The sequence below is a fragment of the Eulemur rufifrons genome, chromosome 20, assembly GCF_041146395.1.
Source record: "Eulemur rufifrons isolate Redbay chromosome 20, OSU_ERuf_1, whole genome shotgun sequence".
Lineage (NCBI taxonomy): Eukaryota > Metazoa > Chordata > Mammalia > Primates > Lemuridae > Eulemur > Eulemur rufifrons.
Genome location: NC_091002.1, coordinates 31,361,490 through 31,387,622, shown reverse-complemented (window position 1 = coordinate 31,387,622; position 26,133 = coordinate 31,361,490). Strand labels below are relative to the sequence as shown.

General features: G+C 37.3%; 1 protein-coding gene across 1 annotated transcript in view; it reads left to right on the top strand.

The window, feature by feature from the left end:
- The first annotated feature begins 6,522 nt into the window (after positions 1-6,522).
- Positions 6,523-26,133, top strand: part of HAO1 (hydroxyacid oxidase 1) — a 50,201-nt gene continuing 30,590 nt past the window's right edge. Inside the window, exons 1-2 of the mRNA XM_069496674.1 lie at positions 6,523-6,700; positions 12,407-12,558. Coding sequence (XP_069352775.1) covers positions 6,564-6,700; positions 12,407-12,558 — 289 coding nt within the window. The 5' untranslated portion in view covers positions 6,523-6,563. The remainder of the gene's footprint in view (positions 6,701-12,406; positions 12,559-26,133) is intronic.

Here is a 26,133-nt window from a genome sequence, read left to right as displayed (position 1 = left end):
AACACATTTTATTTATGCTTAGAAAAATCAGTTAAAATAAAAACCTGCCCGTGTGATTATAATTTTTAAGTCCTTTGGTTTTCCAACCTGATTATCCATTAAGAAATTGTTTCCTGAGCATTGCAAATGATGCCATCTCCTTTCTGGATAATACTGATGTCTATCAATGCTGAAATCTCATTAGCAGACACTTTCCTGTTACTCCAAGCTGAAGGGGAAGAACAATTTGTATGATCCCTATTCACATGATTTCTGGAAAATCCCATTAAGGTAAAAGGGCTAAGAGCTGTGAGCTGGCCTGCTTCCCGCTGCTGTCTGACTACTGTGGAACTGGAGAGATGAACGTAGATACTAAGAGAGCAGAAAAGGTAGAAGTGGGTGTGGGCTGAGTACTTGTGAGAAAACAAGGCTAATGCATCGTTTTTGTTTTTTCAAGTGACCTAACAGCTGAGAGGGGACAATTGCCTTAGATAATAACTTGACAGCCACTTGATACAAAGCATATTAAAATGAAATTTTTTTCCAAGTGTCTTTCTGTTGCAAATTTACCATGTTCTTGTCAACATTTCAACCTATCCTTTTTTCGGTGACTTCTCTCCTCTTAAACAAGGAAGAGTAAAATAGGACTCTTAAATACATGTGTACTTAACTTTCAAGAGTTATTCTACAGTAGATAAAGCATGGCTTAGAAAGGAAAAGAGCTACAAGGTTTCATTATATAATAATATTGTCTCCACCTAACCAAAGAAAGGCAGCCATGCAAAACCTGTGATTTCTCTTTTTACTAAAGGGATTGCCTGGTGCCGGGGCTGTACAGAGGTATATAACCCTGAGACACCTGAAAAATGATCTGCTTTTATCTTCCTTAATTAGCCAACTGATACGCTTCGTTTAGGTGCTGCACAGAAGTTGAAAAGAAGTCTTTGTCTTCCTGATTATGTTGAGGCTATCGGCATGTTATAAGGCCTACACGATTTCATTAAGAGTTTATAAAATTGAATATCAATCCACACAAAACTGACTTATGTTGGTCTGAAATCTCATAGGGAACATTCACTACCAATGGTCCCAGAGCAGATAAAAGAAACACCATTCCTGCCAAACAGTTCCCTCAATGGTAATAAGTTAGAAGATAAACACTTCTTTCCTCTTAAGCTGTCCTTTATGAATGGGCGGCTACCTTTGCTTGTCACAAATGATATTCCCAGCAATTGAGTTGAAGTATCAGAATATAAAAAAGCGTTTTTACATATCTGAAAAGACTGACTTTTATTTTTTTTTATATTTAGCAACAAAATAAGGAAAGGAAGGATAGAAATTTATCCAGTCTGCTCCTTTTTCTAAGTCCGTTTGCTTTTAATAAATTTGCGTGGTTTCTAAGTACATTTCACATAAATAGTCTCATATTTTACTAATTTCCAAAATATGTTGGTCCCCCAAATTTTCTAGTTTTCAAATATGCTAAAAGGAGTTTTCATTTGACATGGCTATTTGGCTGTCAGATTTGATTTTCAAGAAACATACTATTAATCATCTATAACACTTGTACGAGGATCAAATAGTTGAATGCCTTTCAGAAGAATACACGTGTCTGTGTCTCACCCTCTCAGACAAGGTGCCTGCAGAATGAGAATCTATTCTGGGATGTGCACCCACGTGCACTGATTTCCTTTCAGCATCACCTTTCGGGTAGAGCTGTCTTTCCTGTGTAGATTCAAATTATCTACCTGAAGAAATTGTGTTGTTTTAAATATGAAGAGCTTTTCCTCCTAGCAGAAGACAATAGTTCAAACAAAACACTCTTTAAGATCATTTCATTTTGATTCCTAATCTCTAAAATCAGAGAGCATGGCATCCAATTATTAACCAATCTGCTCTTGCTCACTGATTCCAAGTACAACTGTGTTTTAAGAATAGCCCCCTTTGGAGATTTCTATACACTGCTCACAGAGGACATACTTTATAGCATCCATTATTTATCTTTTTTCATTATTAACTTTGGGAATATCCTACATCTACATAGGAAATAGTGTGGCATAAAGTTAGTTTTTTTTTTAAAGTTAGTTTTTTGTTAATCAAAAGAACATGGTTTAGCTTATATTGGTTACATTCATAATATGAAATATTTCTGTCCTAATGAATATTATTGAACGAGTTTGGAAATCTGGTTTATTCAGTCAGTGATGGTTAGACCATTGGTTATTTATTTGGAAAAATAAATTAATTTCTACCTTGGGCCTTGTATGGATCAGTTAGATTGGGATACATTATGTGACTTAGAATGACAAAGATATAATGTGTGATCACACTATGTGCCAGTCATATGTTGCCTAGGGCTCTTCTCATCACCACCCATGCTGACGAAGCAGCCACCGTGAGGACAGAGCTTGCTGATCTGCCAAGGAGAGGAGAGATAGGAAGGGTCTCGCATTGGCAATCAAATGCTTCAACCCCAATTTGATGGCTACCAGACACTAATAATTCATTCAGAACTGTTCATATGGGCCAGAACCAGCATGTCCCCATACATAAGGGAACAGAACATGCAATATCACTATGTGCCTTGAAACAAGGAGTTGGATATATTTTTTTAACCAAATATTTGGCTCATTTTGCTTACAGATACAAAATAGCAACCACCGTAGTGCACAAAGATCAGTTCCATATGGAAGAAAATATGGGAGAATGTTTTTAAGACCTTTGAGGGATTTTTCTAAATGAGACTAAAAAGCCCAAACAAACCATCAGTAACATTATTGATACATTTGACTAAATTAAACTTTTACATTTCTATACAATAAAAGGGCCATAATTAAATTAAAGAACCATAATTAAAGCATTTGGAAATATGTGGACTAGTTTTAATAAAAAGTCTTTTACAAAGCACCTGCAGATGTGAGATAAAATATTATAAGCATATTTTACAATGTGTTCCTGAAATGTCAGGAAAGTAATGGAGGCTGGGCGTGGTGGCTCACAATTGTAATCCTAGCACTCTGGGAGACCTAGATGGGAGGATTGCTTGAGGTCATGAGTTTGAGACCAGTCTGAGCAAAAGTGAGACCCCATCTCTACCAAAAATAAAAAACGTATATAAAGATGTATAGTAAGACTGCAATCAAATAGTTTTTACCTTTGTAAGAGGCACTCTCTCCAGCAGTTTAGGATACCCTGGCATCTCGCTATCCATTGGTACTTGAGACATTGTAAAACTTAGCCTCTTCTAGTGCCTACACTCATGGAAATAATTAAGATTCAACCAAACCCTATCCCTCATTTAAAATCAAAGCCTCCTAAAAAGACAAAATCAGAAAATAGGAAATTCTCAAAGCAATAGCCTATATTGCATCTTAAGACAAATGATGATGAACATTCAGTTAAGGATGTGGAGTTCTCATTGCTTCCTTCTAGTTCATGTTTGAGTTTCCCTTGCAATAAATAAGCAGGAGAGAGTTCCTCAAGATGGTTTGAAAAAAAAATCCAAAGGTTGTGGAGATGTTGGAGCATTATTCTGCAGAGGATAATATTTATTGGGATATTAGGGAGGGTCGGAGTTAAGATTGCATTAATTGAAACAAAAACCCCAAACCCTATTCTTTTGGCCATTGTGCAGGAGGGCCCTAAACCCTGCGGATACCATCCACATTGGCATTTTACCACCCGGATTGATCCCCACACTTGGTGGTGGTTGTGGCGAGGTGGAGGGGTGTGCAAATGCAGCCTTTAGTGACTTGAACAAACCCTGAACTTTTTTTGCTATGATGTGCCTCTTCAGCATCTCACTTCACAGGGACCTAGAGAGGAGTTTTATAGAATGTGTTGTCTCTAAAAGAATGGTGAGCCATTTAAACAATGTAATGATCACAAATTAACAAAAGCTGTTCTAAACGCCAATCTCTTCTTTTAGTCCTATCTACCAAGAGATAAATTAAGCCAAGTGGGGACCACATTTCAGAGTTTGCCCACTAAGATGGTACTTCAAATAAACTGCTGGGTTATAATAGTTCATAAGGAGAGTGGAATTTTTTTTTAAATTGACAGCTCTTTTTAAAAAATCCTTCTTTATTCTCCATCTTGCCAAAACCATGGTTCTCAGGCAATATTGTGCGTCAAATAACCTGGAAGGCCTTACAGCACAAATGGCTGTAGAGTTTCTGATTTGGTAGGACTAGGGTGGAGCCTGAGAATTTGCATCTCTAACAAGTTCCCAGGTGATGCTGATGCTGCTGGTCTGGGACCCACTTTGAGAACCATTGGCCTTTATGTGTTTTCTTTAGTTTCACCAGGACTTGGTTTGCTTAAGGTTCATTAGAGAATGTTAACTTACCTCTTCATCCCAATTATATTAGTTGTAAGGTGCTAATAGTTTTAATAATGGCTAAAATTGCAAGTGAATAAATATGTAAGCAAAAGGTCTTGCTTTAATCTGCAAAATTTGAATCAGTTCTCAGCAGGAGTTAAGATCCCTTAGATCAACTTTTCATAATGATTTTGTTAATTGTGAAACTGAGTTATTTAGACGTTGTTTATCTCTTTTTTTTTTTTTTTAGATAGAGTCTCACTCTGTTGCCCGGGCTAGAGTGCTGCGGCCATCAGCCTAGTTCACAGCAACCTCAAACTCCTGGGCTCAAGCAATCCTCCTGCCTCAGCTTCCCAAGTAGCTGGGACTACAGGCACACGCCACCATGCCCGGCTAAGTTTTTCCATCTATCTTTAGTTGTCCAGCTAATTTCTTTCTACTTTTTAGTAGAGACAGGGTCTCGCTCTTGCTCAGGGTGGTCTCAAACTCCTGAGCTCAAAGGATCCACCCGCCTCGGCCTCCCAGAGTGCTAGGATTACAGGCGTGAGCCACTCCGCCCGGCCTAGATGTTGTTTATCTTATTAACGGAGTTTTCACATCCCGATAGCAATTATGTCATTTGACCTATCACTACACTGATGCAAAAGGTAAGCATTTGTGAATTTTAAGAACAAACCTATGTATTGTATAATTCAATGTCATTCCTAACAGCATAAAGCTATTTTGATTAATTTAAAACTGTCTACTCTTTAGATACTGTGTATATCATTATTGTTGGGAAAGCGTAGCTTATAGTTTTGGTTGTGGTTTCATTCCCAGTTTTCCCAATGGACCGCTATGGAACTAAAATCTTTGGTTTCTAGTTGCTTTGTCAGTAGTGGAAATGGATTTGATTGATAGTCTCTTTCTTGCTCCTTTTTGTGATACACGGCATGGGAATTTTATAGGATAGTTGACTGGGCTCTGTGTATACTCTGTAGCCACAGGTCTAAACCAAGTCACAGATTACATACTGGCCCCTAGTATTCTTCTTCACCTTAGACTATTTTCCTTTTCCAAAATAAATTTAGAGGACCCTTATATTATGATCTTGCACCCTATCCTTTGTATTCTATGAAGATTTGTAAAGTACAGATAAGGGAGTTGTTTAAAAGATTTGGCTATATAAATATACATTATTTCGGGAAGGCATTTCTCTTGAAAGCATAGGAAAAAAAATTGAACTACCTGCAAATCTAGCAAAAAAATATTGAAAAGGATCAACTTGAAGAACAGCAGTGGCCTTCCAGAAGTCCAAATATCCCAATTTTTTGCATGTTAGGGGTTTGTACTTACATAATTGGCTAAGCAAAAGACTTTTGGAAAAATTTGTTGGCAAAATATATTATGAAGGTGATGGTGGGTGATATTTACCGAATACAGTTGACCCTCGAATACTGTGGGGGTTAGGGGTGCTGGTCCCCTGTGTATAACTTTTGACTCCCCCATAACTTAACTACTAATATCCCATTGTTGACCAGAAGGCTTACTGATAACAGTTGATTAACACATATTTGTATATGTATTATACACTGTAGTCTTACAATAAAATAAGCTAAAAAAAAGAAAATATTAAGAAATCACAAGGAAGAGAAAATGTATTTACTATTTATTAAGTGGAAGTGGATCATAAAGGTCTTCATGCTTGTAGTCTTCCTATTGAGAAGGCTGAGGAGGAGGAGGAAGAGGAGGCATTGCTCTTGGTGTCTCAGGGGTGGCAGAGGCAAATGAAAATCCACATATAAGTGGACTCATGCAGGTCAAACCTGTGTTGTTCAAGGGTCAACTCTACCTACTATGTGCTGAGCGTTTCACTGATACATCTTTTGGTCCTCACAGTCACTCGTCTGGGCAGTTGTTAATATTTCTCTCCTTGTCTTGGTTTGAGTTTCACCAAAAGAAAACTGTGAGACAAGCACTCTAATACAAGGGATTATTTGGGAGGTGAAGGAAGCACCCATGAGGGGTAGGAATATCCCCACCTACTGTCTCTCCAACCCCAACTTCTTGGGACTTGTTTGTTCTTTGGCAGACAGTCTGCAAAATGAAATGTAAAAGTCTAGGCATATAATGCTTGTCTACTTGACATAATCAACAAAGAACTAAACCTGAACTTTGGCAAAAGTCTATTAATAATTGACAAATAACGGAACAGTCAGGGTGTAGAAGGCAATGCATGAAGAAGAATAGCCAAAACAACATCTGGGGTTGCAACAAACCGAAAATGCTCCCCCGACTACTTTGTATCAATGATTATGAACAACATGCTAAATCCACACTTCAAAAGTCTATATATGACTATTATAGGTCTGGGGCAAATGATCAGGAAACCTTGGCTGATAATATGGCAGCATTTTCCAGGTAAGAAAATCTATTTTTTAAAGTTACGTTTAAAATTACACAAAGACATTATACCAAAATAAAATCTAGTTTTATGTTGATGAAGAATTATTTGTCTATCTTTGTGCTTGGTAGAGAGAAGAAAAATTCTTGGGGCTACGAGAAATCTTGGCTTTTAGGTTGTTTAAAAATATTCCAACCTGGGAATCTTAAACAATTGACTGTAAAAGTTGACCCTATGTTACCTCACTTGGAAGTATGATGATAATTAATTTAACTACATATAGAAAAATAGTGATAAATTCTGATGACTCCATTTTCTTTTTCTCTGAGTACAGCAGTGAGTGTTTATGTTCATGGTGTAGGAAACAGCATTAAACACAAGATAACTATCTTATCTGGTTGAACCAGAATGGATTGTTGCTTCAAATGTTCCCATCCTGCTGGCTTTCCATGTTATCATTCATTTTGATTACCGTTGTCTAAACTTTCACTTTAGATTTCAATTTGTCTATGTAGCATTAATCTCTCAACCTTGCTGTTTCATCCCTCCTCCAGAGCGCTTCATTTCTCTTCCTAAATTAGTTTTCCCTTGACTTTCATACTTCAAAGCACAAGATGGTGGGTGTCATGGTTTATGTTTTCTGTTTGTAATAAAAACAAGAAATAAAATAACTTTTAAGGGATGTTTTTCTTTCAGCAGTGATAAAAATGGTTTATTTGCTGGAGTAGGGGAGGAGTATCTTCACTATACCACCCTCTTGCAGTTTTAACCATCTAACATTATAGCTCTTAGTAAAGGCAATAAATATTGTGGGTGCTCATTGATGGTGCAAAATTTTAAAAAGGCAGAAAATATGCAGGAGGAGAGGATTGGCTTTCCTTCCTGATTTCTTCTTTAGACTATAATAAAATTACTCAAAATCACTTTTCTATGTGTAAATTAGGAGGAATGAAATTGTTCTAACTAAGGCAAGTCCTCGTAGACAGCACTGATTCACTCACACATCAGAGAATGGAGACAGGGTGAAGGGCTGGGCCTCTCTCAACTCTTCAAGCCTTGACTTTGTCTTAGGTTTTTCCCTGGAACCCAAATGAGCTCATCGCATGCTGGGTGAATCATGAGAAGGGAGAGTTGGCTAAGAGGAGAGGGGTGTCAGATTCTGCATGATCTTTTCCAATCATTATTTAATATTTTGGACTCATTTAAAAGTTTCTGCTCTTGAGAGATACCCCTTTCTTGGGTCAACTTCAGCTGTACTCACCAAGTGATGTGGTTTGCCTCTGAGTGGTCTCCTTAACCCAAATAGGTCATTTGAAAGAAGGAAATTCCAGACCCTCGACAGATTTACGAGTTGGTGTCTCCACATTGCTCAGGTCACAGTGCTCAAGTGACTATTTCATTTACATAGAGCCTTCCTCACTCCTGCGCCCCCTCCACTCCCTTCTAGTTAATTAACTCAGGATGATTAGGGGTCTTACAGGCTGGACTCTGTACTACATGCTGAGGATAGCACCATGAACCAGACAAAGTTCCTATCCACAGGAGCTTACATTCCACTGGATGCACACTGACCTCCATAATGCTGTTGGACGGACCTGATGCAAAATGGACCCAAAACACTTGTCCCAGTGGAGGTCTCAGAGAGGGAGCAAAGGGGTGCAGCAAAACAGATGAGCCACCTCTGCAGCCCTAGAAATTCTATAATAGAAACTTTGTGAGATATAGAAGGCTTGATGAATTTCAAGTAGTGAACTGGCAAAGTGCCTCATGCCTATGTAAATAACACGGCACTGCAGTGAGTATTCCCGTCCTATGTGTGTACTGAATAACTCAGGGACAGGACACAGATAATGAGAATGAGTTTGCAATACTACCTTTTCCATGAACTTTGATCATTCCCTTTTGTTTAAGTTTAAAAGAAAAAAAATGTATTAATCAACTTTCTTTGGCAGACAGCTGATGCTTTTTTTTTTATTATCAACTACCTGAGATTTTATGGCAACAGATGTTAGGGGCTGTTACCTAGCTAACATCTCAATTCCTCTTTTGCTGTGTAACTTGCTACTTGACCCTTGATTCCTCACCCCATATCATCTAGCCGGTCACGTGCAACTAAGAATAGACTTTCTGCCAGGGTTGTGTTGGTTTTGGGTTTCTGGCATGAAGCAAATCAACCTGAAATTTCTCATTCTGATCCAAATGAAAAGAACAGTTTGACCAAACTTCAGCTAACCCATTGTGGCACAAGGTCGGGGTATTTCAAAGACATTTATGAAATATGTACACCTCTCCTTCCCACAAGTACAACAAAAGGTCATTCACAGTGACAGCTTTTATCTCTGTGCTCAGCTCTGACAACAACATTTCAGACTTCTGGGGATATGGGCCAGTCATATGACCCAGAAATTGCTCGGAAACATTTCTGAATAAGACTAAAGACTCTAATATTATTGTGGCAAAAGAAAAAAATTACAAAAAGATGAATACATGGAACCACCCAGAAGACCAAAATTTCTCACTTCAAATATGACAAGATAGGGCAAATGTCTGCTTGCTACATTTTGCAATGGCCTGAACTGATTGAGGCTAATTTGAAAAGGAACAGTATTTTGTTTCTCTTACACATTAATTCAAAGTAGCCTTCTCAACTATGGTCTGCACATGTTTTGGGTTTTTTTTTTTTTTTTCTGAAATTATTACTGAAAAATATTCTACAATTTAGGTATTTAGAAGCCCCATGATTTCAAAAAAGGAAGTTCATCTCTTTTCTGCCACATCACCCATTGACACTGAAAATTGTGTTGTTTTCTTTTAAATAACCAACGGGTAAAAGTGATATTATTCTCTCACTTTAACATTTGAGAAACAATATCAACTTTTAGTGACATTTTCAGTATTCGTCTCATAGGCATAAATGTCACAAAATCATTCAGCTAGTATACATAACAGGTGACTAAGGTGCTTTTTGGTTTATATGTTTTAAATATTTAGAATAAAAAAATCAATGTAGAGAATACTGGAATGCAATTTGGAGCCAAAGCAGACTGACCACCTCTGCAGCCCTAGAAATTCTAGAAACTTTGTGAGATGTGGAAGGCTTGGTGACTTCCAAGTTGTGAACTGCAAAGTACCGCATGCGTTATGTGAATTACATGGTACTTGCGTGAGTATTCCCATCCTACATGTGTACTGAGTAACTTCGGGACAGGACAAAAACTTACAAAACTTTAATTAACTGTGTTGGTGTGATTAAAAAACAACACAAAGCTTTAAAGCTGGCTGATGCGTGAATGTCTGCCTTCAACAGAGTAGCTACCTCACAGGGAGTGTGCATATCACCTGATTTTTTGATAAGTTAAATTTGAGATGTATTATTTAATTGGTTCAACTGTTTGACAATCTTCATATCCTTTTTACAAAGTGGAGACTCCCTTAGAGCACAGTCCAATATTAAGGTGAGGTACTATTTTATGTATCATTGTGGGAAAGTTACTTAAATTTGGAGTAAAAAGCTGCTATTGAACTATCTGATAAAGTTGCTGTAATTGCTATTTGAAAAATTTCAAAACATGGAGGACTCTTTAGAGAACATACGTTTTGTAATTCCATTGAGTTTTATCTAATTTTGCCTAGGAATTTCATTTTGTGCATTAGTTGATAAGTCTCTGTAATATCCTTGGAGCAGAAAATAGTGTTTTATGGGGAAGCAAGATCGCAGTTATTAATAGTAAAGTGACTGCGCCACCACGTGGACAAATGTCAAACTACTGTCTGGGGCTAAAGCGATGCAGCCTTGCCTCATAAATGGGAGTTTGCCGTTTAAAAACGTCTCTGTTGTTGCACAAACGCACACACACACACACACACACACACACACACACACAGAGCTGGGGCCTGAGGCCTTGTGTGTTCTCTTCATAAAAGCTTTCATTGTTTCTCCAGTTCTAAGTAAATATTAATGCCTTCCAAGGCTGGCATGCCGATCGCTGCTATTAAAATCGTTTTCTCTCATTCTAATAACACACTTAGAGATGATTGGTAATAAAAACTCTCTTCAAGGCTTCTGCTTCTCTCCCTTCAAAATGGAGATCAAAGAATCATGCTGTGAGGGTCAGTCGAGAAGAAAAGACTTCCAGCAACAGAGCATGTGGTGTGACATAAAATAATGACAATTATGATGTTCAAAGGAATAGCATAGAAATCACACAGTAAAACTTCTTTATTATGCTTTTCAAGGACTGGATGTTTTTACTTTATTATGTGAGGAAGGGTTAGATTACAGACCCGCAGCTACTCCACAAAGCAACATGAAGGCAGAATTTCTTCTTCCGCTCCAGGAAGTATGCTTCAGTTAAGGACTTTTTGGGGGTTACTCCATTACTAAATCATATAACACTATATTTACTAAAAAATCTTGATCTCTCTGGAAACAGAGTTAAATCTAGGTAGTGAAAGGTGAGTCCTGGTTAGGGATGTTATGTGTGTCTATACAACACGTTTATTATACTGATGCATGTTAGAAATAGGGCTGTATTTTCTGCAGTTTTAAACAGCACTAATGAGGAGAATAATAAACCCCAACAAATAGGAGATGTAAATTTTCCTGGGAGGAAAGAGAATTAGTTCTCCAATAAATTTTACTAGTGCATTTTTGGTTGTTGGTTTATTGGTACTTTTCATTTCAACACAGAAGAGTCACAGAAAAAGTAATTTAGAATAATTTTGAGAAGTCAAAAACTCTTTAAAAATTTCAGTTCCTGTCAAATAACATTTTTGAGGAAAATGTTCAATTAAACTAAAAAAAATCTTCATTTATTATCATACTTCAATGAATACAGCATAGAACTCAAGAATTTTGAAGAAACCAAATTGTAATTTTCAAAGTAATTGCCTGAAGCTACTGCCTGTCATACAAAAAGAAGACAAAGTAGACATAGCCTATCTTCTTCAACTATAATCTAACCTCTATGCGTTTGTGTACCATCTTCAAAATGGCTTTTGGAAGTGAAATGAAAACTATGTTCACACAAAAACCTGTAAGTGAATGTGTGTAGTAGCTTTATTAACAATTACTCCAAATTGGAAATATTCCAAATGTCCTTTAGCCTGGGAATGGATAAACAAATGGTTGTACCCTTGTGCAATGGAAACAATTTATCAACCAAAGGAAACAAACTACTGATACACGCAACAATATGCAACGGATTAAGCTAAGTGAAAGAAGCCAGACTCAAAAGGTTGCATACTGCATGTTTCTGTTTCTACAATATTCTTGCAAAGCAAAGTTATCAGGACAAAAAAAAAAAACAAAAAAAAAAACATATCAGTGGTTGTCAGGGGATTGAATTGGAGAGTTTCACTACAAAAGCAAATGAAGACATTTTTGAGTATAATTGAAACTTTCTAGATCTTTCTTGATTGTTGTGACAGTTAAATCATTTTATGCATTTGTCAAAATTTACAAAACTGTACACTAAAATGGGTGAATTCTACTGTATGTTAATCGTACTTTAATAAAATACATTCCTTGGGAATTTCATTATCATCTTATTGTTAACTTTCTATCCTAACAAACATTAAAATTGGCTCTTTTTCTTTAGCTTTATAAAAAAATTTGCTTGATGGGAAAAAATAACAATATTTTTTTCTTTTTAACTAAAATATAATGTCAAAACTTTGATTATGTTTTTGAAATTCTAAAATTTTTTTTTTTTTTATTCTAGATGGAAGCTGTATCCACGGATGCTCCGGAATGTTGCTGAAATAGACCTGTCCACTTCCGTTCTAGGACAGAGGGTCAGCATGCCCATATGTGTGGGGGCCACTGCCATGCAGCGCATGGCTCACGAGGATGGGGAACTTGCAACTGTGCGAGGTAGGAAGAGGGTCCTCACCATAGGGACAGAAGGGAGCTAACATTTAGCAACTTCCTTCTCTGTATGCACCGAGCAAATGCTTCCCTGGATGTTTTTACTCTCAGAAAAATTAAGCTCATTAATTCTACTGTTGAAATGCCTGTTGCATTCCTGCTCGTCTACTTTCTAGCTGTGGGACTCTGGATAAGGTACTCTCTCTGTGCCTTAGTTTCCTCAGCTGTAAATTGGGGATTAAAAATAGTACTTACCTCATTGGGTTACTGTTAGGATTGAATGAGTTCACACAAACAAAATGCCTGGCACAGAGTAGTGGCTCAGTAACTGTTATATTCTGAGTGTTAATATCAGCATCTCAGGAAATGGAGATCTGAGAAATGGACGCACCCAAGGTAGCCAGGTAGTCACAGAAACTGGATTCAACCTTATGACCACCTTGTATCTCGAAGCCTTTCTGCTTCTACTAAGCCAAAGTGTTCCCACAGTGAAAGAACAAATGCAGCAACCTGGTTGGTTGTTTTCTTCCATGGTTTTGGATTATGACTCCTTTTTATGGATGAGTTATATTCCCAATAGAGCATTTCCAGCTGCCTTAGTACGGAGCGATGAGAAAATCAAATATGATGGAAAGAAATCTCTTATTAGGGCTAATTTATTAACTTTCCAGTTCCCTGGCAACTATGAGCATTTGAAAGGCTATGCATAGTAATAACTCTCCCCAAATTCTGCTTCAGAAACTCATATTACAGTTAGTAATGAATTCTTTGCATGCTAAGCAAGGCAGGAAATGCAGATCAAAAGAGCATGAACCAAATACTATTTTAAAGCATTTCGGTTTTAAGAATTAAGGATTTTATGAATTTGCCTTCCTTCTTGAAATGTCTAACACAAAATTTTGCCAGGGATATCAGAATGGTACAATGAAGTTTTGCTCGATAGACTTAGGTCAGAGGCTGGCAGCTTCTTTAATTGCAGGACCATACACAGATACATAGCTCTGGGTTTTCAGCTATCTCTCTATGGTAATTCTGAAACATAGGCAGGGAGAAGAAAAAAAAGAAAAGGAAAATACTAAGTGTGTATATGTCTATTTAAAGTTGGGATAAGAAAGGCCTTTACAGGCATGATGCTATAGGGCAACAACCATTAAAATAAAAGCAAACAAATGGACATAAAAAAACTAAAACGTCAGTGCTCTCACATTTCTATAAAAATTGAAAGCAAATGACAAACTGAAAAAAATTGAAAAAATATGAGACTGAAAAGGGTTAATGTCCTTTCTATGTAAAATCCTTTATTTGAATAAAAAATAATGTATGACCCAAAAGGGACAAAAAGATGTGAGAAAAAGATATAAATAGAAAATTCACAAATGGATACATAAAAATGGCCAATAAACATAAGAAAAATATTAAATTTCATTAATAAGCAAAGAAATGTAAATTATAACCATATATTTTATTTTATGGATAGAAATTTATTATTTTAAGATTATACAGTATGATTAGATTGGGGAAAATGTGCATTTTCAAACACTGATGGGAAAAGTATAAAGTGAAACAATATTTTTAAAAAATAACTTGGCACTCGATATCAAAGCTCTAAAACTATGAATTTCATGTGATGCCATAAATTCTCCTCTAAAATTTCCAAGGAAATAATTATGATTTTTGAGGAAAGACATTTCTGCAAGGATTTTCATGCCTTTGTTATTTTTAATAGGAGAAACATTAGGGGAAAAAAAAAAAAAACAACCAAATGTCCTATTATTGGAGATAGGTTGCAAAAAGTAGGGTACATTAAATATAGCATACAATTTAAAAAACTATATCATAGAAAGAGTGTAATGGCATAGAAAGATTTTACAATAATATTTTTAAAAAGCAGTTACGAACAATAGTTATTAATAGATCCTAAAATATACTTAGTTTTAAAGACCAAGATGCTGACCACAGTTTCTTTATGAGCGATGAGATTAATCCTGGCTTTATATTCTTCTGATTTTTGGTCCATACTTACAAACTATTGTTTGAATGGAAATGAGAGAAGGAAGCAGAGAAGGCAGTAAGCAGAGCTCACCTGGTAGGACACCATGCAGCAAGCAAATTATTTATACATATATTAGTTTATTTTATATTTTACAGATCCTCATTATGTGGGCAAATAGCTAGCATTCCAGAGAAAGCTGGTTTCCTTAGCTAGTCAATGACCAGCTTTACTCCCCAACTCACTTTTGATGGTTTTGAAGACCACTGGTGCTTATTCTTGGTGGTGTTGGGCTGAGCAGAAAGAGGAGAAGGAAGCTTACTTTGAAATTATGATGTGATAGCCCAGGAAGGAGTCATTTATACAGCATTGTTTCCCCCAGCACTAACCATGGGGGAATATTAAATGCCTGTTAGAAGCTTATCCATTTAGATTTATTTAACAAACACTTATAAAGCAATGACTGTGTTCCGGGAACCATTCTATGTACATTACAAGCATTGAATCCTCGGAGCGGCCCAAAGGGACAGGTCATATTATTAAGCCTATTTTACACATGAGACACTGAGGCACATGCCAGACAAGTAGCTTGCCCAGGGTCACGCGATTCATAAATGACAGAGATCCAGTCATTCGTCTCTAGAATCTGGGCTCTCAACCACTTTGTGTTGTCCTTAATTTCCAGCAAATCCTCTAAAGTGTCATGAAGAGAAGCCCATGACACCCCCCTAGAAGTAATTAATTTATAGTTTTAGGTCCAGGCAAAGCAGGCCCCCCAGAAAGTGAAATGCATAATAGATAACGTAGAACTGGCAGAACAAGGAGGGTGTAGTGACATTGAGGTGACAGAGGAACTGGGGATGGCAATGAAAGTTTACACACGTTGCCCTCAAGCATCTAAAATCCTCCATCATGTTCTGCTCACGGCAGCAACATCAGTTTATATTCTGCATTTGTACTGGAAACATCCCTCAAGGATTTCAACACTCGAGGTTTTCGTCTATGTTCCAATGACCACCTACGAGTTGTTGCCTATTTAATATCTAGGTGTATCCTGCGAGCCAATGGCCATTAGCTTGTAACAAAGAGTAGTCCTTGGTTGGTGGGTTTGGGGAATAATGGGTTACGTGGAAAGAAAGAAGAAATGGCTGTACCAGATGCTGTTGGTGCCCTGGATGTATCCCTTTGCTACTTCCCCTTGCTGTCAGAACCTGCTGCTTTTTCCCTGACAGTTTCTCTGGCAACAGGAGCCCATGTATAGGTGGGTTGGGAGTGGGTCCCTCAGCCAGTGATGTGCAGCAGTTGGTGGATAAATACCTCAACTCACTTTGATCAGGGTAACTGAAACCTTTTCCAGTAGCATCACCCAGTGTTTTCTCAAAGGGTTGAGCCCCAGTTGCCCACAGAATTTACCTGCCCATTGACACGTGCTCCTTTATTGGCTGCCTTCTCCTGCCTCTCTCACTTCCTCACTCCTTCCACTCATCTTGAGATCATTTCCAAATAAGATGACTTGCTCTCACCTCTTTGTGTCACTGTTGGCTTCTGGAGGTGTGCAAACCAGGGTAATAGCTCGCTGAAGACTATATAGGTAGCCACAGGCAACATTAAGCAAGAGCACAAAAACATTACTTTTCTTTCAGAAAATGAAGGTATTGATTGATTTCATCATTCCCAGAAAGAACATGGAAATCTTCTCAAGCAAGTCTGATCCTTGGAAAATCTAGGGAAGATGTTCTGGAGGATTTTCTTGTTGTTGTTGTTGTTACCCTCCTAATTATCTGGCACCTACGTTTTCCTGTTTCTAGGGACTTAGCCCCTTGGTGGGAAGGCAAGTTGAGGCCAAGTTCAGAGACAGAAGTTGGTTAGCAATCTCTCTGGAAAAGTGTTCCCCGTGTCAGCATGGTCAGTGAGAGTAAGTGAAAGGCATTTGAGTCCACAGACAATGATCTGGCCTGAGTAATTAGAATGGGCCTCCAGAAAGTTCTGAGAGTTGCCACACCACCATAGTCTCACTCTATCTCACCTAGTCTCACCTAGTCCCAGTTGACTGTCCCGACTTCCTCCCAGAGCCTGACGTCATGGGAGCATCTGCCTTTCCTCTCACCACCGTGGGGCACAAGCCCCATACGAACTGGGTCCGAGGACAGAACTCCTCTCTTCCACACTGCTGTGTGGTTGCAGAGTGACCAATGAAGCCACACTATTTTCATTTGAAAATGGTGATGGATATCAGGTTGCCAAATCAAACACAAGGGGTCAGTGATAGTTGGATTTCCGATAAACAACAAATCATTTGTAACTCAGTGTTCTGTCTGTCTGCTCAATCTGGTAACCCTAGATGAATAAGGACTCTCACCTCCAGGGTTTCTTGTGAGGATTCATGAAATACATGCTAGAGAAGCTTATAGAAATAGGACATACACACTTTTATTAGCCCCCTCCGAACCCAAAGTCCCCAAATCGCTTTCTCACATAAAAACTCATCTTCAGAAAAGGACACTCCATTTACACCTAAGTGGAAGTAAAAGTTATTTATTTTTTTTTTTTTTGCTAAAAATATTTTTGTTTTCAGCTTTATGCAGGAATCTCAAAAATGCCTTTGAGGGCCAGGCTTGTAATGCGAATGTGCAAAGAGGGATGAAGTTAAGAAAATAACAGTGCAGGCTCCGGGTGGACACTACAGCAAGCCTGAGATTGCATGTTCCATCTACCGGGGGCGGCCACATCTTAGCTCTTGCTGGCCCAAGGGAGTGAGGTTTCCAAAACTTCACAAATTTTAAGAGAAGCCAGAAGTCTTGATTTTTATGTACAATCTTCTGGTTTTTAAATGTTGGCCAATAAATCAAAATTCCCTAAAACATTGTTTGGGGCAGCAATGTGTGGGCCAAAGCAAACACTTCTGTGGGCTCCGAGTGTCCCCTGGGCTGTCCAGCTGGGACATCTGATTTATGTGGTAATTCACCACTGACTGGTTTCACTTCTTATGGCAGGATATTGTCACTCTCTGGGATTATGCTTCCTCATTGATAAAGTGAGCTGCTTAAGCAAGACCATTGGTTTGCATACCATGTCCCAGAGGGGCTGTGGTTGTTTCCAGGGATATTAGGGAATTTAGGTGTGACACTGTGCATACAGCTGCTAGTGTTGGGTTTCAGATGAAGAGGTCTTTAAAGAAAGAGTTCTTCTACTAAGTTAAAAACAAACAAACAAAAAAAAACCCTCCACGATGAGAAAGCAACTCCAAAAACAAAACCAGAAAATTCCCAACAGGAGTGGATGACCTTTACAATTTTTTTAGTATGTAAATAAATATACTATTTTTGTTCCCATTTAATATTTTGTCAAATACAGAAAGAGAGGCAAACGATTCTAAGTACTGAGCTGCCCTTTCTTATATTTCTGAAATCACACTTCTTTCCACCACACTTTATGTCAGCCCTTGTCTTCATTTGATTTCCATTTCTCATGCTGCAATCTTGGAATACAGGAGAGGAAGGAGATATGTCATTATCTCTGGATCTTGCTGAAAACACAAATAGGTGTTTAATAAATGCTGCATAAACTTAGAAAATGATACTTCAAAGTCTTGTGAAAAACAATGATAACCAACATTTATTGAGCAGTTAATGTGCACCAGGAAATTTGACTTTTTCATCTCATCTGTCCCTTACTACCAACTTAAAATGAGCCCAGAGCCCTGAGGATCTTTCGCTAAGCCTTGTGGGTGTGGAAACTAAGGCTTGGAGAGGTTAAATACCTTGCTCATATTATTAATCACTTAGGCAATACTGTCTATAATATGACAGTTACTGATAGTTCCAAAAGTCATTAACTGCAGCAAGAACCCTAAGGGAAGCCCTATGCTATCGTCTTAGAATATTAATTGCAAACATCTATGTTTTAATAGTTTTACCCTTTTAACTTTGAGAAGATGAAATAAGTTACAGAAAATGAAATTATTAGGAAATCTGAGCTGTTTAGAAAATTTGGGAGCATTAAAAAAGTCTTGAGTTACAAACAAGCAAGAATTAAAATTCCTAAAACTCTTTTAAAGTGGAAGGAAAATAACTGGAAAACACCGGATGAAGGACAGTTTTTCATGCATCATGTTATGAATAAAAGATTTGTTGCTGTAGATTAATCAACATTTTAATAATTGTCAATTGCTATAATATTTAGTGCCTCTACTTATAATGGAATATCCATTTGAAACTCTAATAGATTATTTTTTTGTTTTGATTTTTTTGAGTTTTGTCCTTTATATTCTTCAGGGGGAGACTATAGAATCATTTCTACAAATATTTAACATATTGAAGGAAATGGTAAGATAAACATAAATGCTAGAAGCATATAACATAAGTGGTATCATGTTAAATTTCAGTCTTGCAAGACTAGTATAGGATCTCTGACTTCTCAAAAAACCAATTAATAAAACACTTTACTCTGACACTTGATGCTTTAAGAACACTGTCATAGAAATCTCTCATGTTTTTTGCACAATGGCTATAGTAAAATTTTACTTCATTTTTCCATGGATCTACATGAGCTTCTTTTTTCTACTTTTAAACACGGGAAATCAAAAATAAAGAGAAAAAGAGATTAAATATTCATTTATCCTTTGGCTTCTGACTTGTTATGTAGACAAATACCACATGAGGGAGTGCTGGGACCTCATATAGAGAAAAATTAAAACCTACTTAATGCGTTCCAGGAATGCTCAGCATATTAGCAAATTCTTATTAAACTGTCAAAAAAAAAAAAAAAGTTTAAAAGAAATTCCAGCCCCTGGATGCAATTAGAAGCTACCACACAGGATTTGATGGGCCATAAAACCATTAAATCTAAACACTTTCTTTTTGAGCCTAAAAGGGCAGAACATTCCAAAGTGAAGTTTTGGGACTCAGCTCTGCCTTGACCACCTATTAAGGTGCAGGTGGAGCAGACTGCAGAGTAACACAAAGAGCCACACAGACCCCAAAGAACTGAATTAGGGTGTAGGTGAGATCTTTAGCTGTTGAATTTTCTGGATTTTCCAAGATTAAGTGATCAACCTTAACACTGAGTGAAAGACCATTCAACAGGAAAAATTGTCATTTCCTTTGCTCCAAACTCAAACGATGTACTTTTGAAAGCTTTATTGATTTATATATTTATGTGTTGTACTAGGTGACCAAGTAGATACACATTTCAGTCTACCTACTAGGAAAATATCCCCATGACTCTCAATTTTACCTAATCAAGGCAAAGCTTGCTTTAATTTTTTTTTTTTTTTTTTTTTTTACTCTCTCTGAAGTGGAGTGCCTTTTATGTACCAGGTGTAATGCTTGGACTTTATGTCCCTGTGATTAATCCTTACAATAGACCTGTGAGGAAATTCTCATTCTCATTTGACAGTGGAGGAGAAGGAAGACCTTGAACAATGCCTGGTGCCAGTTTCGAACTTAGGTCTATTTTACGCTACAGTGTGACCAAGTTATTTGTCTCATCTATTATTTTGTCCATTTTTACTAAGAAGAAACAAAAGTAGGGAGGAATACAGGAGAAAAGATTCACTAAAGTTTTTTCCAAATTACATTAGAAAAATATTTGCAAGGGAATACCTCTTGGTGTCATTGTAGTAAAAAAAAAAAATCAGTTCATATTTTGTTTCACCTTTATTCCAACCAATTTCAGCTCAATTTTTTGTTTGGGACTTGCTTTTCCAACAACAATAAAAAGCCAGTGGTCATACTCTTTCTGTGTGCATGCACACTCAGTCCATATACATATATCTGCATTAAAAGATTATGGACCTCCTTTATATACATGCATATATACTATATTGTGTGTCTATAAAATACATAATTTATCTCTAAAGTATTTTCATTAAAATGGTAGCTTCAGTGTAGAGATTACTCTTCAGTGAGATAAACATTGTTAATCAAAAATACCTATCCAAAAATTAGAATCTAGCTATATTAAAGATGGTTATTGGGTCGGCAGTGGCTCATGCCTGTAATCCTAGCACTGTGGGAGGCCAAGATGGGAGGATTGCTTGAGGTCAGGAATTCGAGACCAGCCTGAGCAAAAATGGAAAAAAATAGCCGAGTGTGGTGGCGTGCCTGTAGTCCCAGCTACTCAGAAGGCTGAGGCAAGAGGATTGCTTGAGCCTAGGAGTTTGAGGTTGCTGTGAGCTAGGCTGATGCCATGGCACTCTAGCCTGGGCAACAGAGAGAGACTCTGTCTCAGGAAAGAAAAAAAAAAGATAAATAAACAAATACATAAAGACCATTATCAAATAGTATGATTTCTAGGATTTTGCACCAAAAGTTAAGCTATTGGGTGGCTTTCTTAAGAGCATGAGATCGCTTCTTCTCTGAATTGTTAGTGTACCTGATGACATTAAAATGTGATAGTGGGAATTCCGAGGCTCACATGTGTATCCCAACATCAAAGCTGCTAAATTCTGGGATGTTGATTGAAGTTGTGTGCAAACATGATACTTCTTGAAACCATCATTAAAAGTTCTATCACTGTGTTGTGGTCTCCATGTGATCTGCCAATTATGCCAGAAATTGACAATTCAAAAAAGAGGACAGAATAGTAACCCTGGAATCATTACAGTAGAGCTAAAGTTTTAGTCCATTGCAGAGTTCTGCCCCAGAGATAAAGTAGAAGCAAGGAAGGGAGAGCTAAGATGTCACTGGGACTGATTTTTTTCTTGCAAATATTTGCATACAGTAGGAAAGAGGTCTAGAGGTATAGCAGTGTGATCACTCAAGATTATACCACTCCAGATTCAGATTATGGACCAACATGAAAGCACTGGGAAGATTAAGTCTAGTTTCCTGACCTTTCTTGGCAACGTTTAAATTGGTTAACTTGCATAAATTGTAAATTAAGATTTGTTTGACCACTTCTAAGTATTTCAAGCATAATTATAGTGGAAGTTTTGTTCTTCTCTTACATCACTGACTGCAGAACCTTATTTTTCTGGGGAATCTCAACTGTAATTTTAGACATTTACACAACACTGTTAATTGTGTATTTAACAAACCTGTATAAAGGTAGTACCTCTGTGAAGAAAGCCTGACACACGCAATGGTGTGCAGTTATGCAAACACTTCAGTATGTCAGACCCTGAGTTTAGAACCACACAACTGCTTGGTACGTGGTCATTGAATATTTTCCGCATTATGTAATGGCTTCCTGTGCAGATGACAAAATGAGTTTACTCAACAAAATTATTTTCAGTGCAGCTGTTTTGGTGACTAAGTTATGCAGGAGCTTTTTAATCAAATGCACCTAAAAACAACAACAACAATTTTAGGCCCTTTGAACATATTACCTCTTTTCTCTTCCTTCACCTTTTTCCTTTGAAACCATAATTTTGGAAACTCAACTCTCCTTTTCCATAAAAGAGAATTATTTTCAAAGAAATCATTTGGACCTAAGGTAACATGCAGCTTAATTGTTCAGCTGGAATCTGGGCATATGATTTGTCCCACATGAATTAATATTCCAAATAATGGACATTTACTGCCAATGATAACTAATATTTTATATTTTTCTTTATCGTTGTTTGGTGGGGATGATGGTGGCAATAGATGAACGTCCTTCTCAAATGTGTTATAATTCCCTTCCTTGTCAAGCTTAGCATGATGGACTTTAGTTCTACTGGATGATCCATCATCTTATTTCTTTGTGTAAGATTGTTGGAAATTACATGAAACATTTGGAAGCTATTTTGTAATTGGTAAATTGTGCCTTCTCATCTCTGAGTAACCTCTCTCTTCATCTTATCTTCTGCCATTTTTATTTTTATTTTTTCATTTATTTTTTGTTTCTAATCTGAAATCTGAAAGCTGGACAAATCCTTATAAAAGCTTATAAAATACATATGATGATGGTTAAGTGTGCTAAGGGGCTGCCACTCTAACACAGTTTAATTCTTTGACTTTAATTAGGGATGAATGTATGAGCAAATGTGGCATAGTACCTGTGCCCTCTCTGGAGGGGAACCAACAGAGAAGACAGACAGATGCATCAGCGGGGTATGGCTGGCAAGTGGCAAGCCACGTGACCACCTCGGCCCACTCCACCACCACTGCTTAGATGCTCCCTCCCATTTTCTATGAGGCCCTGTCTTTGCTTACGCCATCACATGTAGCCCATTTTCTCATGAAAGAAAATATCTATCTCATCGTTCTAAAGTATGGTCCAGGGAACAACAACAGCATCAGCATCATTAGGGGGCTTGTAGTAAATGCAGATCTCAGGTCCCACTACTGAGACCTACTGGGTCAGTGTCTGAAATTTGTTAACATCCCCACATGATCCCTGTGCTCACCAAATCTTGAGAAGCCCTGGACAGAGCATGGTATGAAAGGGCCTGTTGGTTACCAGTCAAAGGTTAGTTTAAATCCTCAAACATGAAACAGTATTGGATGTAGCCTGAATACAATCAATCCCCTTCTGAAGACCTTGTCCATTTCAGAATGACCGTCTGAAATGAACAGGAAGTCAGATGAAGACTCTAGACAAATGAGAGTGGTGTGTTCAGAGTAGGTTTCGTTTAAAAACCTAGGGCAGACTTAGCATCCAGGTCTTTAACATTTAAGTACTCAATAGGTTTTTTTATCTTTGCTCCTTCACATCCAGATTACCTGGATCAGAAATAAATGTTTTCATTAAGGCTCAATGCCAAAGACAAAAACAAAAATGAAACAAAACAAAAAATTCTGCCAGACTCTGAAAGCACAATTGCATTTCTCAGCCACAGAGAAGGCATTACCAAATCGTGCTGGTTTGCAAAGCCATTTGCCTGTTCTAGCCCATTTATTAATAAATGACTGCACATTAGAGTTTAGGATTTGTGTCAGTTCCAAAGGTAACTGCATTCATGTTTAATATGAGTTGATACAAACCTCAAGAGTTGATTACAGGTTCTCTAGTATAGGAAATTCAGCTAACCCTCTACTGAATGGCAGTTTGGGGAGTCAGAACCACACTTATACTAGGTTATTGCAGACCCTTGTAGCATTTTCCCACCCTAGGGCATGTGATTTAACTCTAATAAGAACTTTATTGTGGATGGGTCTGAGTGTAACTTTTATTCTCTAATACAGAAAGAATTATGTTTTCCATTAGCCCATAGCCCATTTTTTTTGAGGGGGAGGTAGGGGTAGCAGTAAACAATGATATTACTTTCATTCATTTCCATATAATTATATTTATAGTTGATTACAAATGGAAGAGTAAAAAACAAGAAAATATATACTGAGAAATTCTGAATTTTTCTTCCAGTGTTATTGATTGAGGGCTGGACCATGGAAATGCTGACAGCCTCTTAGACTTACTCTGCATTTCCCTCCATAGAAATCTGTAAACAGGTGGGAAGGTGGGGGGTGAGGAAAGGTATATTTTTGTTGTACTTCCTGGATTATGTGCTATTATCTTGTTCCTGGATCTCCAAAGGAAGGTACACCTTGGGAATGCAGAAATTATCTCCTTATAGGACATAGAGTCCTGGGATGCCATATGGAATCAATGTTTACTGGATGGGATAAGCTCCTGGATATGTTATCTCTAAACTGTGCTAACTATTACAAAAGCCAAGATTTTTTGACTTAGATCAACATTAAGGACCTTAATCATGCAAGAGCCAGGCCTTGCCTTTATAATAACATCACCTCAGCTCTGAGCTCCATTTTGCCAGATGTTGTAAAAATGCAACACACGTCATTGAAGTTCTCATTTACAGTACAATTAGCAGCCACAAGTTGGGAACAGAAATAAAAGCTAATCCCTGTCCTTTGTAAAATGAACCTGGTCAGTTCCTACTTTTGAGAGCAGGAGGAGAGTTGCATTGTGGAAAATGGATAGGGAGAGTAAAAGGACTTAAACATTTGTGCTTTCAAGCACTAATTATAGTTAGACTAGGATAACTATAATTAGAACTTTGAAAGGAAGTCTGACCATGCTATCTTATTCATAAAATTCGTAAAATCCCAGACTCCCTTAGCTTATTTTAGCATAAAACTGTGTTGAAAATAAGGGATATAATTCATCAACAATTTTCATTATCACAGCAAATAATCCCAAGTGAATTGAGATCACAGTGATCACTGATATTTCTTCCAGAGAGCAGGGAGCCTTCTAAGTTTTGCTCCTCTGAATTGTCCTAGGAGTAATATCTTAGCCTCAAATGATAATATGTCAGCACAGACTCTGATATTCTCCCTATATCCAGGAGAATTCTCTTGGGATAATTTATTATATCACCAAAGATTTATTAGATGCCTATAACTGGAAACAGTGGTAACTTAGAATTTTGGGAACTCCAATTCAAAATTTCAGCCACATATGATTTAATCATTGGAAAGTAAACATTGAGCAGCAATAACTCCTGGAGCTATTTGTATCAGAGCAGGTAGATTCAGGAAATAGGTGGCATGGGTTGACCTTGCTTCTCTCTGGACATGCATATCCCAGTGATTTGGGTAGAATATTTGTGAGGGTTGACAATTCCTGCAACTTTAGACAGTTTAGGTGAAGTAGATATTATGTGTGCATTGTTTTGTGGCATTTTTGCAATCTGTGTGGAATGCCTGTAGATATTTCTTATGAAGTCAAGATTTTTTTTGTGGATTTTGATATCCTATTGGCAGAGCTGCTGCTGGCTTATATGAGGCCTTCGTATTAACTACAATAAGATGTCCTGTCATCTTGAGTGGTTCTCTGTATGTGACCTGGAGAATATGGATGAAAAACACCTTGAAAGGCATAGGAAAAGTTACATTTTTCAAAAAGAAATTCATTTTATTACTATTTGAACGTAGACTTTTACTATGAAATGGTTATGATGTTCTTTAAATGTCAGAGTGTGATCCAACACTGGCAGTATCAGCAAAATCTGGGAGCTGGTTAGAAGGGCAAATTCTTGAGCCTTATCTCAGACCTACTGAACCAGAAAACTCTGCGGGTGGGACCCAGACATCTGTGATTTCACAAACCCTCCAGGAGAATTCTCCCTCCAGGGGAGTTTGTCCTCTAAAGTTCAAGCATCATGGAAGCTTTTTAACATCTCAGTGTAACTTTATAAACAGTGACTAATTTGATTTTCACCTTTATTATAAGAGTGTCACTTAGACAACTGTGTTTACTCCCATTGGATACATGGTGAGCACTCAGATATGTTAAATTATCTGGAGTCACATAGACAGTTATATACACTGATAATTTATCTCTTGGTGTGTTCTGCACATGGCCTATAAATGCTGTATCGGTTTCTCTTCCACTAAAGCTGACTCCAATTTTACCACTTATTTTTGAAGGAAAGCCTATCACCCATGTTTTTCAAATATTCTGGAAAACTATATTGGTTAGATGACTCTATTTAATTTTTCATTTATTTGCTCATTTCTTGCTACCTTTATCAAAAGGCTGTAACTGCTACCTTGCTCAAAAGAATGTGAATCTACTTGTGATATTTATAGCATGCACATTTTATGAAATTTTGAAAGACAACATAAATGGTAGACTATATCTTTAATAAAGCTTTTATCTTTAATAAAGATAAAATAGAAAAATTAAAAGAAGAAAAAATT